This window comes from Heterocephalus glaber, unplaced genomic scaffold (genome assembly GCF_053883595.1).
Source record: "Heterocephalus glaber isolate CG9 unplaced genomic scaffold, H.glaber_assembly_v1.0 deba00001831, whole genome shotgun sequence".
Lineage (NCBI taxonomy): Eukaryota > Metazoa > Chordata > Mammalia > Rodentia > Bathyergidae > Heterocephalus > Heterocephalus glaber.
The window spans coordinates 1,689,303-1,705,888 of NW_028258491.1; the positions used below are offsets into that span (position 1 = coordinate 1,689,303).

The 16,586-nt window shown below is 35.1% G+C and overlaps 1 protein-coding gene and 1 pseudogene across 1 annotated transcript; both read right to left on the reverse strand.

Moving 5' to 3' along the window:
- Window positions 1-4,515: 4,515 nt before the first annotated feature.
- Window positions 4,516-5,602, reverse strand: LOC106008593 (olfactory receptor 5T1-like). Its single transcript, XM_087204019.1, has one exon. It carries the CDS (start codon window positions 5,500-5,502, stop codon window positions 4,516-4,518), a length of 987 nt encoding a protein of 328 aa, XP_087060145.1. The 5' UTR covers window positions 5,503-5,602.
- Window positions 5,603-9,372: 3,770 nt separating this feature from the next.
- On the reverse strand, window positions 9,373-10,564 carry LOC147820637 (26S proteasome regulatory subunit 10B pseudogene; annotated as a pseudogene).
- Window positions 10,565-16,586: the final 6,022 nt, after the last annotated feature.

Here is a 16,586-nt window from a genome sequence, read left to right on the forward strand (position 1 = left end):
ATTTTGTTTGTCAATGAGGGCAGTCTGTCTGACCAAAACCTATCAAGGCCAATCTTCTAACAATTATTTCTCCCCTTCAGTACATGGGGGACTGTGAGGGATAGACTGAGAAAGCATCTTCTTAATTCAGATGCATCCTTTTCTTTGAAAAACATAAAAATTCAGTTTTTAAATTTCATTTTTAGATTTTGTGTTTCACTTTTCTTTTTTGAATCAAGATATTATCATTTTCCACTTTGGGCCTCTGTTTTTAATTTTTTAAGCCATTATATGCTTTCACATTATAACCATGCTAGTCTCAGGTGTTTCAATTCCTATGCTAAATATATATTCAATGTCTTGGGTTATATTTTGAGATGTATTTGTGTCAAAAATTCATAACCATTTCTTCAAAATATAGATGATTTGAAGTTTCTAAAACTACTCTATATTAATATTCCCAGTTAAAATATTTACAGAAGCTGTAAGAACAGTACTTACCACAAATGTAACAGATACAAAATTGACAAAAATACAGATCTTAGAATTTCTTATAAAACGTGAATAATCTGGGATGCCAAAGAAAAATCATTCCCTCACTACTCAAAATTTAAAAAAAATTAGTTATTTCCCATGTTAAAAACACTGAGCTAGCAAAAAGAGAAGTTTATATAACAGCTACCACATTAGTAAGATTCTATCACGGGTAAAATTTGTGTGTACATTACCTTGTGAAATATGCACAACAACTTGAATGTAACTGGTTTTTCATCCTGTACTGATGAGAAAACTGTGGCCCAGGTAGATATAGCAATTGACTAAATGACACATTTAGTAATGGAGCCATATTCATGCCCCAGTTTCGGAGTGCACACAATGCTATTTTCTCTTCACTATAATGCAGGCTCATTGTGATATAGTGAAATTCAGAAATCATCACCTAAAAATCATACAAAATTGCATCTGCATGTATTTGATTTTATTTAAAAGCAATCAAGTTTAAAAAGACTATGAAGTTTGAAAAAGTAAAAGCTAAACAACCTACTTGATAAATTTTCTAATACATTTAAATTTCTTCATAAGAAAAAATTTCAAAAATATCATCTAACAAATGGCCTATTAAAATATAATTTTATCTCCATTTTCCATTTGCCCAAATTATAATTCTTTTATTCTATTTCTCTTTTCTTTTACCTTTTTCTCAGGTAAATTAAAGCAAATTCTTCATTCACTGCTCTATTGGCTGATATTTAGAGGAAATTCTCCCCATTTTCTCTGCTATATTTCCCGAAAGGAATGGGATTAATCTGTAATATAATCCCAAATTAAGTCCTTTCCCTTTGACTTCAATACTAACATACTTTTATATTCAAATTCGACTATAAATTGTAAATATTTCAAAAGCAATGAAAGCATCTCCTATTATCACCAGAAATGAACTGCTCACTGAATTAAAGCTAGGTAAGGTGGTATACATTTGCTTTCTTATATCATGTTCTTGAGCTTCTCTTGAAGTCCACGGAGATACTCCAAAGAGAATACACAGGAACTTTCTTCTGGGATACAAAGTTATCAGGCTGGTATTGTTTTTTCTCTGCACTACATGACTGAAGGGTGTGAAACAATGATTTATGTGATAAAATGATTGCTTGATACTATTTTCTTTTCTTTTGACACACTTCTGTATTTTTGTATAAAATTTCAATCACTCTTTTCTTTTCTTATTTATTACCTAAGTGCTATTTTTGCTCATTTTGCAACTTTCTGAAGTACTTTGTAATATATTTACCTGGCTTTTAAAATATTATACTGAGGAATGTAGTGGAGGATGATTTTGAGTAGGAATATTTACTAACAACTGCTACATCTTCAAGAATCTCAACTATACATGCACAGAGATACAGCTAAGGAATTTAAGTAAGAGCATAGTATCCAGCTGTAGTGCAATACAATGGAAAGCAAAAAAGAACATAGGAAGGACAGTTTCCCGTTCCCTGAATCACACATTGTACAACTTAAGACAATACAGTGCATAGATAGACAACAACCACTTGAGACAGGGAAGTTAGCATAGGACTTTACTTTGTACCCCACCACGGGGGTCTCTCTCAGAAAAACCCAATATTGAGGAGAATCCCACAGCCCCAAAGTCTATGCCACATGCAGACTGAGGTGGAAGACAGTCATTCTCCTGTAAGGAAATCTTCCTGTAAGAAGATGGGTCTTCTGGGACCCATTTCTGCAACTTCCCTTCACTTTGAGTCCTGTGGCTTATCTCCATAGAAGGCTCCAGAGAAGATGCACAAACTGTAACTCATGTAAAAGTGCACTTTTCTCTGAAATAACTGTAAGATTTTCCTAATTTACAGTTTAAACACCAGAAAATGTATGTGAGAATTTATACTAAGAGGGTGGGTTACAGTGGAAATGATCCACTGTTAGGTCACAGTGAATATATTTACATGGGCCTACCAAGCAGTTCCTGAACTTCATGCTGAAGCTCAAAACATTAGTAAAGTTGTAAGACTATGCCTTGTCAGCCAAAACATAGACCAAGAGGTAGCCCACACAAAATTAGTTAGAAAGGATCTACCTGCTTTTAAAAAATCCATAGAAAATGTGTCTCAAATGATTAAGGAGATTTAAATTTTAGATAGTGGAGCTGTCTTTCAAGCCTACTAACTCAGACCAGTAGGTGCACTGTACACATCTATAGTTCTAGTATTTGAGAGGTTGAGGCAAGAAAAAGATGGGGAGTTAGAAGCCAGACTGGGCTGCACAGCAAGTTCAAAACCAGACTGCATAAAACAGCAAGATCTTGTCTCCAAAAGAAGGGAATACGTTACTGAACATGATGGTGACAAACATATTTAGAAGAGTTCCATCCCCAGCATCCTTGAAGGTCTCATTTATCTTTCTTTTCTGTAAGAACTCATGGTGGTGAGTCTCACTATTTAGTGGAAAGCTGTAAGCTCAGGAAAAGTAATTAAGATATAAGTAGTAGTGGTCCAGTGTCACAAACTTCAAAGACAAACTAGTTGTTTTTGCTGTGATGGGGACTGACGTTAATGGAACAATCAATAACCAATCTATGTGCATCTACTATTTTGGCTAGATGATCACGGCTTTCCTAGATAGGAAGAAGACTAAAAGCCTACTCGATTATTTCTTGATCAGTATAACATGAGAATTCTAGGGCAAATGGAGAAGAGTAACTTGGCATATAAAGAGTGATATCTCCCTGCTTGATGCAGTTTATAAACCTAGGCCATTGTGAATTAAGAAGATTCTATATGTCCTGAAGGAAGGGTCTCAATACTCTCAAAAATGTATATTGTTGATATTTTTCCAGTTTCCCCTCAAAATATAAAAGAACTTATAGCAAATATATAGATTGAGGAATAACATCTGTTAAGATCTTCCAAATATTACTGAACAAAGTCTCTGAAATGCCAGCAATGATAAGAAACCCAAAATGTCCCTGTGGTCCAATAATCAAAGTAGAGTCTTATGGAGTTTAGGTAGTAAATGGCATTTTATCTCAATTTAGTGTCACAATGAGTCCGATGTTTTTACAAATATATCCTGTCTTTATATTCCAGTGTTCTGGGATCCATAATTGTAATAAACGATCTCTTCATGTTCAGTAGGAAGAGTCCATAAACTGTTTCCTGATTGTACACTAACTCCACAAGTACTATAGTGTGAAATTCCAAACAGATTCCATTAGATCCATAGCTTATTAGAAAATAGAAAATCAAAAGCAATGTTTCATGGGGGGGGCGCTTGTAGAGGTTATTGCCACTGTGCAGGACTTGAAATATGAATGGTCGGTGTGATGTTTAATCTTAATTATATCATCCAGATTGGCTTAGGATCTACACAAGGGATATATATATAATGTATCTCAATAGTGTTCTCTATGATGGCTAAACTAATTTCATTTAGCTTATTTTCTAAGTTAAATTTTCATTACTTTTCCCGATTTTAAGTACATCCTGTGTAATCTGTAAACTTCTATCACTTTAAGGTATGTGCAACACAGATAAAATAAATTTCTGTGATTGGCAAGTGGCAAAATTGTGATAATTAAATAAAACTATATGCAATTCAGCAAAATAGAGCAACAAGCATTTCCAAAGGCTAGGATGGTTCTTAGCATGTCAGGGTAGAGGGAGAAAAATAACTTCTGTGGGGGTCAAATCCTTCACAGCTTCTCTAGAATGAGGTAATACAATTAAGAGTGATGAAGACTAAGTCTAAACAAAGTGTGGATATATCAATACATGAATAATAAAATTATACAAGTAACAATTATATATTGACATCAAAGATTCTTTATTATGGATATCATTGAACGTAGTGATCAGGATATGGCTGAAAAAAATAATTTACATTAAAAAACTATTGGAGAACAGATAAATGTTTTATTTGGCAGTTTTTGAGGTTATATAGTACAATTAAATTAAAGCAGAAAATTTTCCTTTTCAGTTTCAGAATGAAGGAAAATAGATTCAAAATGAGGATTACTCAATTCTAAATATTTATGTCATTTATAGAACAGTACCTTACAATGAGTCTTTGCATCGCCTCTTTGACATCTTTGTTCCTCAAACTATAGATGACGGGATTCAGCATGGGAATGACAATGGTGTAGAATATGGACACCACCATGTCGTGCTCCAAGGTGTAGCTGGAACTCGGTCTCACATACATGAAGAGGATTGTCCCGTGATAAATGGACACTCCAGTTAGGTGTGAGCCACACGTGGAGAACACTTTCCTTCTCCCTTCAGCAGAATGCATCCTCAGAATGGCCAACAAGATGAAGCCATAGGAGATGAGGACAATCAGGATGGTGACCACCTCAATGGCGCCCACAAAGTAGAAGAGTAGAAGCTGGTTTGTGTGAGTATCAGAACAGGAGATAGCGAGGAGAGGAGGGATATCACAGAACACGTGCCTAATTTCATTAGATCCACAGAAGGACAGGCTGAATGTGGCCCCAGTATGTAGCATGGCATGTAAAATGCCACCAGCATAGGAAGCAGTGATGAGTGGCACATAGACTCTGGGTGACATCCTTACTGAATACAACAGTGGGTGATAGATGGCCACATAGCGGTCATAAGCCATTGCTGCCAAGAGAAATGACTCTGTGCTTCCAAAACTAATGAAGAGGAGCATCTGTGCTACACATCCATGGAAGGAAATTGATTTATCTTTTACCAGGAAATTTACCAACATTTTTGGAGTGACAACAGTGGAATAGCAGGCATCAAGGAATGATAAAACACTCAGGAAATAGTACATTGGGTTGTGAAGTTGGGTGTCCCCAATGACCAGTACCACTAGTCCTAGGTTTCCTATCAGAGTAAAAAGATAGATTGCAAGGAATACTAAAAATAACACAGCTTGCAAGTCCCCATCATCTGTGAAACCCAAAAGTATGAACATGGTGACTTCAGTCACGTTCTTCAGATGAACCTTGTATACATCCAAATCTGATGATGATCTTTCCATTTCAGTTTTTATTTACAGGTTCTAATAGGAATTTCCTTCATCCTTGGAGTGCACTCAGCCATATCTACATGTGTGTTTCTTACAATGGCATACCGATTTCCTCAGTAGCAGGAGATGACCAGTGTTAAAGAAATTGGACCCAAATGGTGCATTTTTCTGTATAAGGGAAAGAAAGAAATAATTTAATTCATTTGTTGGCTGAATTTATTGTACCAAAATACTATGCTGCCTTTATGTATGGGTTTTGGGAAAATCTATTTTTGTTACTTTTTCTACCATCTGCTTTAAGATCATTTTAAAATTCAAAAACACTAGTATAAGAATATTTAAGCCTTAAAATATTATAGTGGAAAGCATGCCTCTGCATACTCACCTGGTTTGCTAAGAAGTACAAGAAATGTCCCTTTTTTATTGTTATTGTTAAAATGGGAGCAAGCCAATTTATGTCAGAGACTGTGTGAGATCGAAATGAGAACAAATTCCCAAAGTCATTTAATTTTAAAATGTTTTCAAATAAATAGAAAAAGGGATTTTCCACTTATGTTTGAAGTTATTATATGAGATTGCAAGAAAAATCATTTTATGCCCCACTCTGAAAACTGTTCCCATCAATGGAACATGACATAATAGCCTGGAGATACATACACTTTGTTTGCAAGGGAAATCACTGCCATTTAATGTTTAGTATTTTCTCAAAATATATATCACAAATTGCCCTTGTTTGACCTCACTAGCTTATTGCATCCTTATATTCTTTCAAATTTAACTTAACAACATGATATATTTTCCAATTTATTTGCTCAGTTTACTTTCAAAATCTTTGAAATTACTCTGGGATATATTTTTCTTGAAAAAATAAATTGTTGCTATTAATGATATAGTGTAATTGATTTTGGCATTTCTGAAATAACTACGAGGTAAATTGCACTTGAAATTTTTACTTAGAAACCATTGCTAAATTTTCAAAAACTGCCATATACTGGTATTTGAGCAGAGTTTTTCCCTGATATCCTTACAATTTTTCTCATTACACAGGCATGATTAAGAAAAATGCATAAATACAGAATTAACAACAAGAAAGTTAAAGTCACCTGTTTCTTACTGAAAACTTCAGTGCTAGAAACACAATGAAATATTGTGTCCACTTTAATTAGGAGAAGTTCTTATCATGGAGCTGGTATTTTTCTTTCAGCATTTTATACCTGGAAATACTTTTTAGAAGACTTTTTTGACATCTGTGGTCTTCTCTGCAAAACAGGAATGCAGCCTACATGTGAAAGTTTATTTTACTACAGATCACCTCTCAATTGAGTGTTTATCTCTCTGACTGAGGAACCCAGATTCACGATAATGAAATGGGACAAGGTTTAGCTCCTTTTCCGAAGTGCAATTCAAAAAAGTTTTCCATTAACTAATATTTAAGGAAGTTAGAAATTGTGGTGTTTATGTCTAGTTCATTTCATTTTAGGAGACTAGAGAGTCCACAAAGAGTGAAGTATAGAGACAGAACTTACATTTTTAAAAAAATTTATTAGTCTGGGATACTAAAATAAAGCCTATGATCCAAAAGTACAAATAATTAGAAGTCAGTGATACATGGTAATAGAGTTACTAACACTAGGTTCTCCAAGGAACAGCTGTGATGCAGCTGCCGCATATTATTAAGTGTTGGCACAGTGTGGGAAATTTACTCTGCATTTTTTCACAGCCTCTACAAAGTGAATTACATCGACCAGAAAACTGAGGCTCAATCACAACTGTAGCTTTCCCAGCCACACAGTGCACACCACGATTCTGAAAATAGTGTCCCTTAGAAATCACAGAATTTGGTGCCCTTGCACATTTCAATATTGGAAAGAAACAGTTTAAATAGCCCATGATATTTTCCCAAGATCAATAAAGTTGCTTCTATCTCACTTAGCTGACTAGTAAATAAATTTAAATTTGTTTGTGATTTTTATTAAGAAATTAAGAAAATAATCTCCTAATGAAATGTATTCAATGGCTGATGTAGAGTTCACTACCTATCTGTATAACTATTTTTCCTAAATTTCACATATAGTCCTTTATTCTATTACCACTCTTCTGCCTGTTATCTTTCATCAAGATAATTAAATGAAATTTCTATTTTGGAGCCCTTTTGACCAAACTATGAAAACTTTTTTCCACTTTTCTCTGTGAAGTTCTTTAGAAAGCCTAACACTGTTTTTATTTTATTAGAATCCTTTGTTAGATTCAAGAATTAAAGTTTATACTTTAGTTTCAAATTCAAGGTTATAACTTCTACAATATTTTCTAAATGATGATGTCTTTGCTTCTTACCTGTGAAAATGAATTGCTCAGTCAGTTAGGTCATGCAGTGACTACATGTACTTGGGTTTTTATTCACACTTTGGGAGCTCATTTTTCATCTCCAGGGATGCCTTAATGTTCTTCTCTGGACAGAAAATTATCAAGATTTTTCTCTCTCCCCAAAGTTAGCAAGTAACAAATACTAGGATAATGAACTTCATTGTTAAAACTATTTCAGGAAGGAACTTTTGCCTCTGGTTAAAAAAGAATAGCTCAGTGCAAAAGAAAACTGATGACTTAGGATATAGTTTCAGCTCCAATTCTAACTATCTATGTGACACTGAGTTGATAGTTGAGTTCTCTGCAACCCAGTTTCCTCTTCCTGGGAATATAAGCTGTGAATTCTCAAAATCCTGAAACAGATATGTAAATAAAATAATATCAGAAATGACTTATCAAAGAATGCGTTATTTAATAAGTGTACCATGCTGATTTAAATTTGTGTTGTTTATTCTTTATTTCAGTGTTATTATGTTGTTTATTAGTAAGGGAAATAAATTTAAAATCATTGAATATTTAATAGAAAAGATGGAACACATGAAGAAGTTGTATTGATAGGGGATTTGGAGTAGGGTACAGATAATTGTGATATCAAATGTATTTAAACATTAGATATTAGAGCTCTGCGAGATATTAACATCAAAACTTTGAGCGGGATAAGGACCTATTTTATCTTAGGGAGCCCATCTACTAATATATAGAATGGTAGTACATTAGATGCATTAACAAAGAAACAATCTTTTATGTAATTACTTGATACTAACCTTTACATCCAGAGTTTTGACCTAGCAGAGAGAGACAACAAGAGAGCAAGAGTGAGAGAACAACAGAGAGAGAGAGAGGATGTGAGAGAGGGAGCAACCAAGATAGCAACAAAGAGAGGAGAGATAGGGAAGGAAAAGAAGGGAGGAGGAAAGAAAGGAGAGCAAGAAAAGAGGGAAAGAAGGAAGGAAGAAAGAATGGAGGAGGAGAGATTGGAAGGAGGAAAGCAAGAAAGAAGGGAAGAAAGGAAAGAAAGGAGAGAAGGAAAGAAATAAGGCAAGAAAAGGGGAAGGAAGGAAAAAAAGGAGAGATGATGCCAGCAATTCAACTGATCAACGAAATGCAATCCTAGTCTATAGATTTAATACTAAATAATCAAGATTAAAGTATTTTGCATAAATGTGCAATTTGCTTCTTTATTTGAAAATATAAATAATCTGAGTCCAAGCAATCTTGAAAAAGGTTAAAGTTGGAATATTCACACAGCCTGAGATTTCTTTTTTTTACCCTTTCAAACCATTTCTAATGTTTTACAAAATGCTCACACTGCAAATAGGAAAACCTTTAATACTCATAATTTCTGCTGCAATAAATGCAACATTAACCTACAAATTTTTTCTGTACCAATTTTAAAAGTTGAATTACTAGTTTTTATGATGTTATTCACATACATTTTATTTATACACTTTTAATGAGTTCACTGCCAATACACACTTTATTTTCCTTAATTTTATTTTTACATTAAGTCAGTATCTGTCATGCAGTCATCAAAAACCTTACAGTAACGTACACAGGTTTAGAGTCCAATTTCAACTCTAGCTTCTTAGAATAAACAACTTTTCTGACTGGTTTCATGAAGTCTTCCTGAAATACAAAATCATGACCAGCACGAATTGCAAACATACCTGCTTCAGTACAAACATTTCTCAGGTCTGCTCCATTAAAGCCATCTGAAAGTTTCACAATTGCTTCATAATCTATTTCACCTTGCTTTGTAATGGTACCTGCATGGATTTTCCATATTTCTAACCTTGCTTGTTCATTTGGTAAATCAATATGTATTTTTCTATCTAATCTTCCTGGACATAGCAATGAAGGATCCAGTGTATCTGGTCTGTTTGTAGCCATGATCATTTTAACTCTATGCAGAGTATCAAATCCATCCATCTGATTCAGTAACTCCATTAAAGTTCTCTGAATCTGTCCACTGAAGTACCTTCAGAAAACGACCACCAATAACATCTATTTCATCCATAAAAATGATGCACTGCTAATGGTCCCTTGCATAATTAAACATTTCTCTAATCAAACAAGCACTTTCACCAATGTACTTTTCTACAGTAGAACTAGACACAAGCTTTAACAAATTGCAGTCCAGCTGGCTAGAAACAGCTCATGCCAAGAGTGTTTTGCCTGTGCCTGGTGGTCCATATAACAAACAGCCTTTTGGAGGTACTATTCCTACACGCTGGAACAATTCTGGGTTTGTGAGAGGTAATTCTGTAAACTCTCTTAATTCCCAAATCTGTTCTGATAGCCCTCCAATCTCAGAATAAGAAATCTTCCCAGGGTCCTCATGAGACATGTTGTAAACCAATGGATTCACCTTTCTTTGCAAATATCTCATGATAGTGCGTGTAGTCATATCCAAAGCAACTCTTGTTCCTGCCTTTAGCTTACTTTTATCAAGCTGTTGATGACAACCCACAACATATCTTGGTCCATTTGTAGGTTTAACAATTAATTTTTCTTCATTTAGTTGTTTAAGCACTTCACCCACAATCTGCCCAACACTTTGTAGGGTCTTCAGATCATTTTCAGATTTTTCATACTGCTTGGTAAGTTCTTTTAATTGTTCCCTTAATTCCTTCAGATGGCCTTTGATCTCCTTGTGCTCTAGCAGCTTCTTATGGTAGTCCTGAAGTGCCTTATCTCTGGGGTCTGCCATGATGAGAAAGCCTGAGATTTCTTAAAGCAAAGCTAAAATAATCAAGAGTGAGGTACCGGTTGGAGATAGGCATCGTGTTCAGTGGAGTGCAGTAGTATTAAGAACAGATCCCGACCATGATTACTCAGTTGATTTTTGACCTAACTGTGGCTAATGCATGTTGTCCCATCATTTTTAAAGATGTGTGACAGAAGAATTCTTTATCATTTTGTGTTATTTAATTCAAATACTTGTTCTGACACTCCTTCCATAGAGTCATAGCCCACAGCATTTCTAAAATGTGTCTGAACTCTGCAACTTTCATACCTTCTCTCTTTTGTCTTTGCTTTACTTCAGGGTGTTTATATCGTAGAAATTAATTTCCTGTTCCCCTCTACCATAGTGTGTCCTCAAAATTAATTTAAAAAATATAAAAACATTAGTGATTGTCACAATTATTTGACTACCCCAGATTCAACTTGCTTATTTATGTGATGAGAAATTGTTCACCAGATCCGGGGGTTCAAACCCACCTGACATTGAAGGGCATCTAGAGAATTGAAGCAAGTACTTGTTGACCTCCTTTGTCTACTACTGGAAATTAATATTGTCTGTGTTTACTGTATTCATGTACAAACTTTAGATGTACCACACAAAGAAGAAGTCTGTATGTCCATCTCATCTGTGTGACCTGCACTTCAGTTAATCTTTGAATAACAATCTCTCTGTTCTGGTTTAGATCTGGGATGCCCTCTTAGGGCCTCCTGCCCTCTTAGGTGGGGCCTTTGGAAGTTGATGGAGTCATGGACCTTACTTACATTTAGGAGTCTGGTCACGGAGCACATGACCTGCAGGGGTAAGTATCCCTTCCTGGCTCCTCTCTTCTCCCTCTGCTTCCTGAGCTCCATGACATGAGCAGCTTTTCCTCCACTGTGCACCTCTGTTAGCCTGTTCCTGCCTTGGAGCAGGCTCACCATGGACTGAAACTGTGAATCATAATAAACTTCCTCCTTTGTGCTGTCAGGTATTTTGTCCCAGCAATGATGAAAGAGAGACACTCCTGATATACGTGGTCCTGCAGAACTGTACATTGTTCATGTCTCCTGCAAATAATTATGATATTTTGTACATTTCTTATGACTTTGGATAATAACCATTTCAATAACTACACAATTTGGACATTTTCACATCATAGGCTTTAAATCTGAACAAATTACAAGTACAATGAAATTGGATTACAGGGATTCCATTTGGGACATCCTGAAATTATACCTTGTGATTTTACACATAATTTATCCTTTATGCTGATTACTTGTCACATAAAATATGCTGTATTGAAAAGGGGAAGGCTGGTCCACAGTTCTAACCCAGTGTCAGACTGTGATATAAAAATATCTCATGTTTTAACATTTCCTTGCAGTGCTAAATCATACATTTCTTTTTTGAGCATGAGTTTTAAAATTTTGTTTTGCTTTTAGTTGGTAGGATAATGAGGCAGGTGATTAGGCCATGGGATGCTGGCTGCAGAATTAGCCATGAACTGTTGATCACCGAGACCTGTCAAATCACTGCTGGGATGCATGCGCAGAGAAGCTTTGCAGCTCTGGTTGTGAGGCCCAGATCTGATGTCAGAAGAATAAAACATATAAAACATGGTGCTGTTGACTTCATCACCTCTGTCCTCTGGCTCATGCAGTGGCCAACCTAACATGCAGGGCATATCTTCTCTTTCTTTAGAGCACTTCTTCCACTTGAGTCTTGTTTTTACACTACTTCACTTTTTGCTCCTGATTTTATCTTGAACTTTTATATTCATTGTTGTGTCATTCAAAGCTTTGAATGAGACCAAGAATCTGGAAGGGACCACTGGGCACATTACAGTCTGATGACAATAAGAAACCTTAACTAGAGACCTTCCTTCTCAGAAATGTTCAGTATGTAGTGCAGTATCACTAAGCATGAGAACAATGCTGTGCATCATATCTCTGGATCTCATTCACCTTCATCACTGGAATTTTACTCCTATTGAACCTCAAATCCTGTTTCCTCCTCCTCCCAGCTCCTCACAAGGTCATTCTACTTCTTGTTTAAATATTTGATTATTTCAGTGGGATAAACAGTGACTTTGTGTCTGTTCCTGGCTTACTCCTCTTGGTACGAAGTCCATCAGATTGTATGTGTTGTCAGATGCAACAGGGTTTCTGCCTTTTCTAAGATGAATAAGATCCCATTATATGTATGAAATACTGTTTTTCTGCCACTCATCATCAGTGAGAATAACATAATTTCTACATTTTCAATATTTTGAATAATGCTGCAATGAACATGGTAATTCAGATGTCCCTTCAAGATTCTATATTCAATTATATAGAATAAATAGATATCAGATTGCTGTATGGTGTGGTAGACAGATTTTTAATAGTTTAAAGCCTTTATACTCTTTCATATAGTGGATATGTTTTTATATTTTCACCAACAGTATATAAATGCTTTGGTTTTTTCATATTTATATTACTGCTTATTGTCATTCCCCATTTATTTATTTTAATAATGTCTGTGCTAACATGTGGAAGATGATTTTATACTATGATTTTCATTTTCATTTTAACATCTCCAGATTACTAAGAATTATCTTAATGTTCATGCTTTCCAAAATCTCAGATCTCAGGTGAATGTTTTTCAGAAATTAGAAATCAATACTAAAATGTCACAAGGAACCACAGAAGATACCAAAGAACAAAATCAACTTTTAGAAACAACAAAGCTGGAGACATCACACTCTCTGTTTTCAAATATATTACAAAGCTACAGTAATTAAAAGTGAATAAAGTCTATGTTATTGACATAAAGAACTATATATATATATATATATATATATATAATATATGTCCACATTTGAGAAACTAGGATCAATCTCACATACTTGTGCTCAACAAATCTTTAACATGAGTGTCAAGGCCCAGAATGCACAATATACAATGAGGGGAGGGGAGGGTAGTGTCTTCAAAGATGGTGCTAGGAAAGATGAATATGGAAATGTGAATGTATGGAAATAGTCTTTGGTCTCACATGATTCAGAAACCTCAGTCCAACATATATTAAAAATTTGAACATAAGACAAAAAAGTATATTTAAAAAAATTGTAAGGTAAAAGATTCAATCTTTGAGCTGAGCAATACATTTTCTTAATACAATGCAAAAGTCAGGAATATGAAAAACAATAGCTGGCTTTACAAAATACAACAAGATTATGTCTAATAATGGAACCAGTCAGCAGAAGGAGGAGGAAAACTAATGAAGTACAAAATAAGAAATATATTTGTAAATCATGTATTTAATGCAAGATTAATATTGACAAAAATAAACTCTTAAATTGATAGCAAAATATTTAATTTATAAATAGACAAATGACTTGAATATTATTTTCTTTAAAAAATAAAATGGCCAACAAGTCTATAAAAATATTCAACATCACAAATCTGAAGTATTATAAACAGATTCTAAAGAATACTGCTCATCCATTAAGTAACTCCAAGTAGGGCCTTATTCCAGAACTATTTACATTTTCTTCTTTTGGAGGGGGAGTAAAGAAAGCACAATTATTTATTCAAATTCAATTTTTGTGAAAAAACAAATCACTTATTTATAAAATGAAGATATGTGCAACATACCTGAAATGGAATACAGCTAAAAATACTACCAGGAAATAGACTCTGCATTAGTTTTGACTAAGAGGATTCAGAAGTGTTTGAGAGTTGGGCAAGATTAAAGATACATACAAACTGGGAGGAAATGTCAATGAGTGTAATACTTCTCTAATCTTCCTCAGACTACATGGCTGTATAGGGCACTGCATAGTAGAGTGGCTCAAGGACTCATTTCACAAATCCTAAAAATTGGCCATGGTTGTGTTAAGAAAAAATATAATTACTTTCATTTATAATCAAAACCTTAAAATTCTTAATCGATTTTTATGTCTTCAGATTCTTATATGCCAATATTTAATTTACATGTGTTATCTTTGCTCACATATGTGTGTTGTTGGAAATATTTTTATTTCCTGAAATGTTTTAAGAGTTAGTCTCAGTCCTCTTAGCAGAGCATTTTATGTGAATATCATCTGTATTTTCTTTGCAATTTGTTATATTATCTCCATGAGCAAACCAAAACAGTTGCATAGTTAACTAGGCTTTGCAAGGCTAATTAGATTTCTTGGTCAAAACCAGTCTCCTGTGCATGCTGTGGGCTCTTTGTGTGTGTGTGTGTGTGTGTGTGTGTGTGTCTGTTTGTGTGTACATGTCTGTCTGTCTGTCTATCTGTGTGTGAATGGAAGACTATGTATTAATTTGAATTTTTTATTGTCTTTCATTTTTTCAGTATCATTATTTTCCTTGCCTTCTTTTCCTTCACAACAGGATCACCAAGGGCCTTTCCTTGTTCATTGCCAAAGTCACTCTCTTCTCTCCCTGACCAGGACTGCATCTCAGGTCCCAAGGGTCAGAATTTTCAGGATATATATACATATATATATATATGGTATAAAATACATTTACATTTATCATTGGGTGTTTGTACCAGAACATGATGTATCTCAGTTCTTATTTTTTCTCCCCTTACCTGTGCACACTTCACCCCCCCACCCTTCCCTATTTACACAGATTTTGATTCCATTTTCTTTCTCATGGTTTTTCATTTCCCTTCTTCTCTTTCCCCTTCCCCTCCCACCATCCCCAAACCCTTGGACCTTTTCTTATTTCAAATTATCAATTTTTCATTTTAATCATTCTCATCCTTATTTAGACTTTCAGTTTCTCACACTAGAGAAACTATTCAGTATTTTCACATGTGTGTCCTGTTTATTTCACTTGAGTATAGCCTCAATATGCATTCATTTAGCTATCAATGTCTCTAGTTTCTCATTCTTTATGGCTGAGTAGTACTCCATTTTATAAAAAAAAACCCACATCTTCTTTATCCAGTTTCCAGTCGATGGACACTTGGGCTGTTTCCAAGCTTTAGCTATTAGAAAACTGTGTCGTTATAAAGACAGGTGCACATATATTTCTCTGGTATGATTCTTTTAATTCTTTGGGGGAAGATTCCCAGTGGGGAAATAGCTGGGCCAAATGGGACCTGTAGTCCTAGTTCTTTGAGGTATCTCCATACTGACTTCCACAGTGGTTGCACCAGTCTACATTCCCACCAACAATGGAGAAGGGCTCTTTTCTCTCCACACCCCTGCCAGCATTTGTTATTGGTTGATTTCTTGATCACAGCCATTCTTTGTGGGGTGAGGTGGAATCTCAGTGTTGTTTTCATCTGCATCTCTCAAATGACCAGTGATGTTGAACATTTTTTCTTATAACTATTTGCTGCTTTTCCTTCCTTGTCTGAGAAATGTCTGTTCATTTCAGATGCCCATTTTTGAATTGGGTCTTTGAACTTGAGGGGCTCTGATTTTTTCAGTTCCTTATATATTCTCAATAGTAGACCTTTGTCTGAGGTATAGCTGCTAAATATTTCTTCCCACATTGTAGGTTGTCTCTTACCTCTGTTGGTAGTTTCTCTTGCAGTGCAGAAGCTTCTTAATATGATGAGATCCCAGTTGTTGATTCTTGTGCTAGCTCCCTTGCTACTGAAGATTTGTTCGTAAAGACTTTTCCTATGCCAATGTCACCAAGAGTTCTACCTAACTTATCTTCCAGCAAGTTTAGTGTTTCTGACTTAATACTTAGATCTTGAATCCACTTTGATCTTGGTTTAGTGTGCAGTGATAGATATGGGTCTAGTTTTAATCTCTGAGAGGTTGAAATCCAGTTTTGCCAGCACCATTTATTAAATAGGCTATCTTTCCTCCAATGAGAATGGTTGGGTCCTTTGTCAAAGATGAGGTGGCTGAGTATGTCTGGAGTTGTTTCTGCATCTTCTAATCTATTCCACTGATTTTTGGGTCTGTTTCTTTGCCAGTACCATGCTGTTTTTATCACAGTAGCTTTGTAGTACAGTTTCACATTGGGGATTGTGATACCCCCAGCCATGTCTC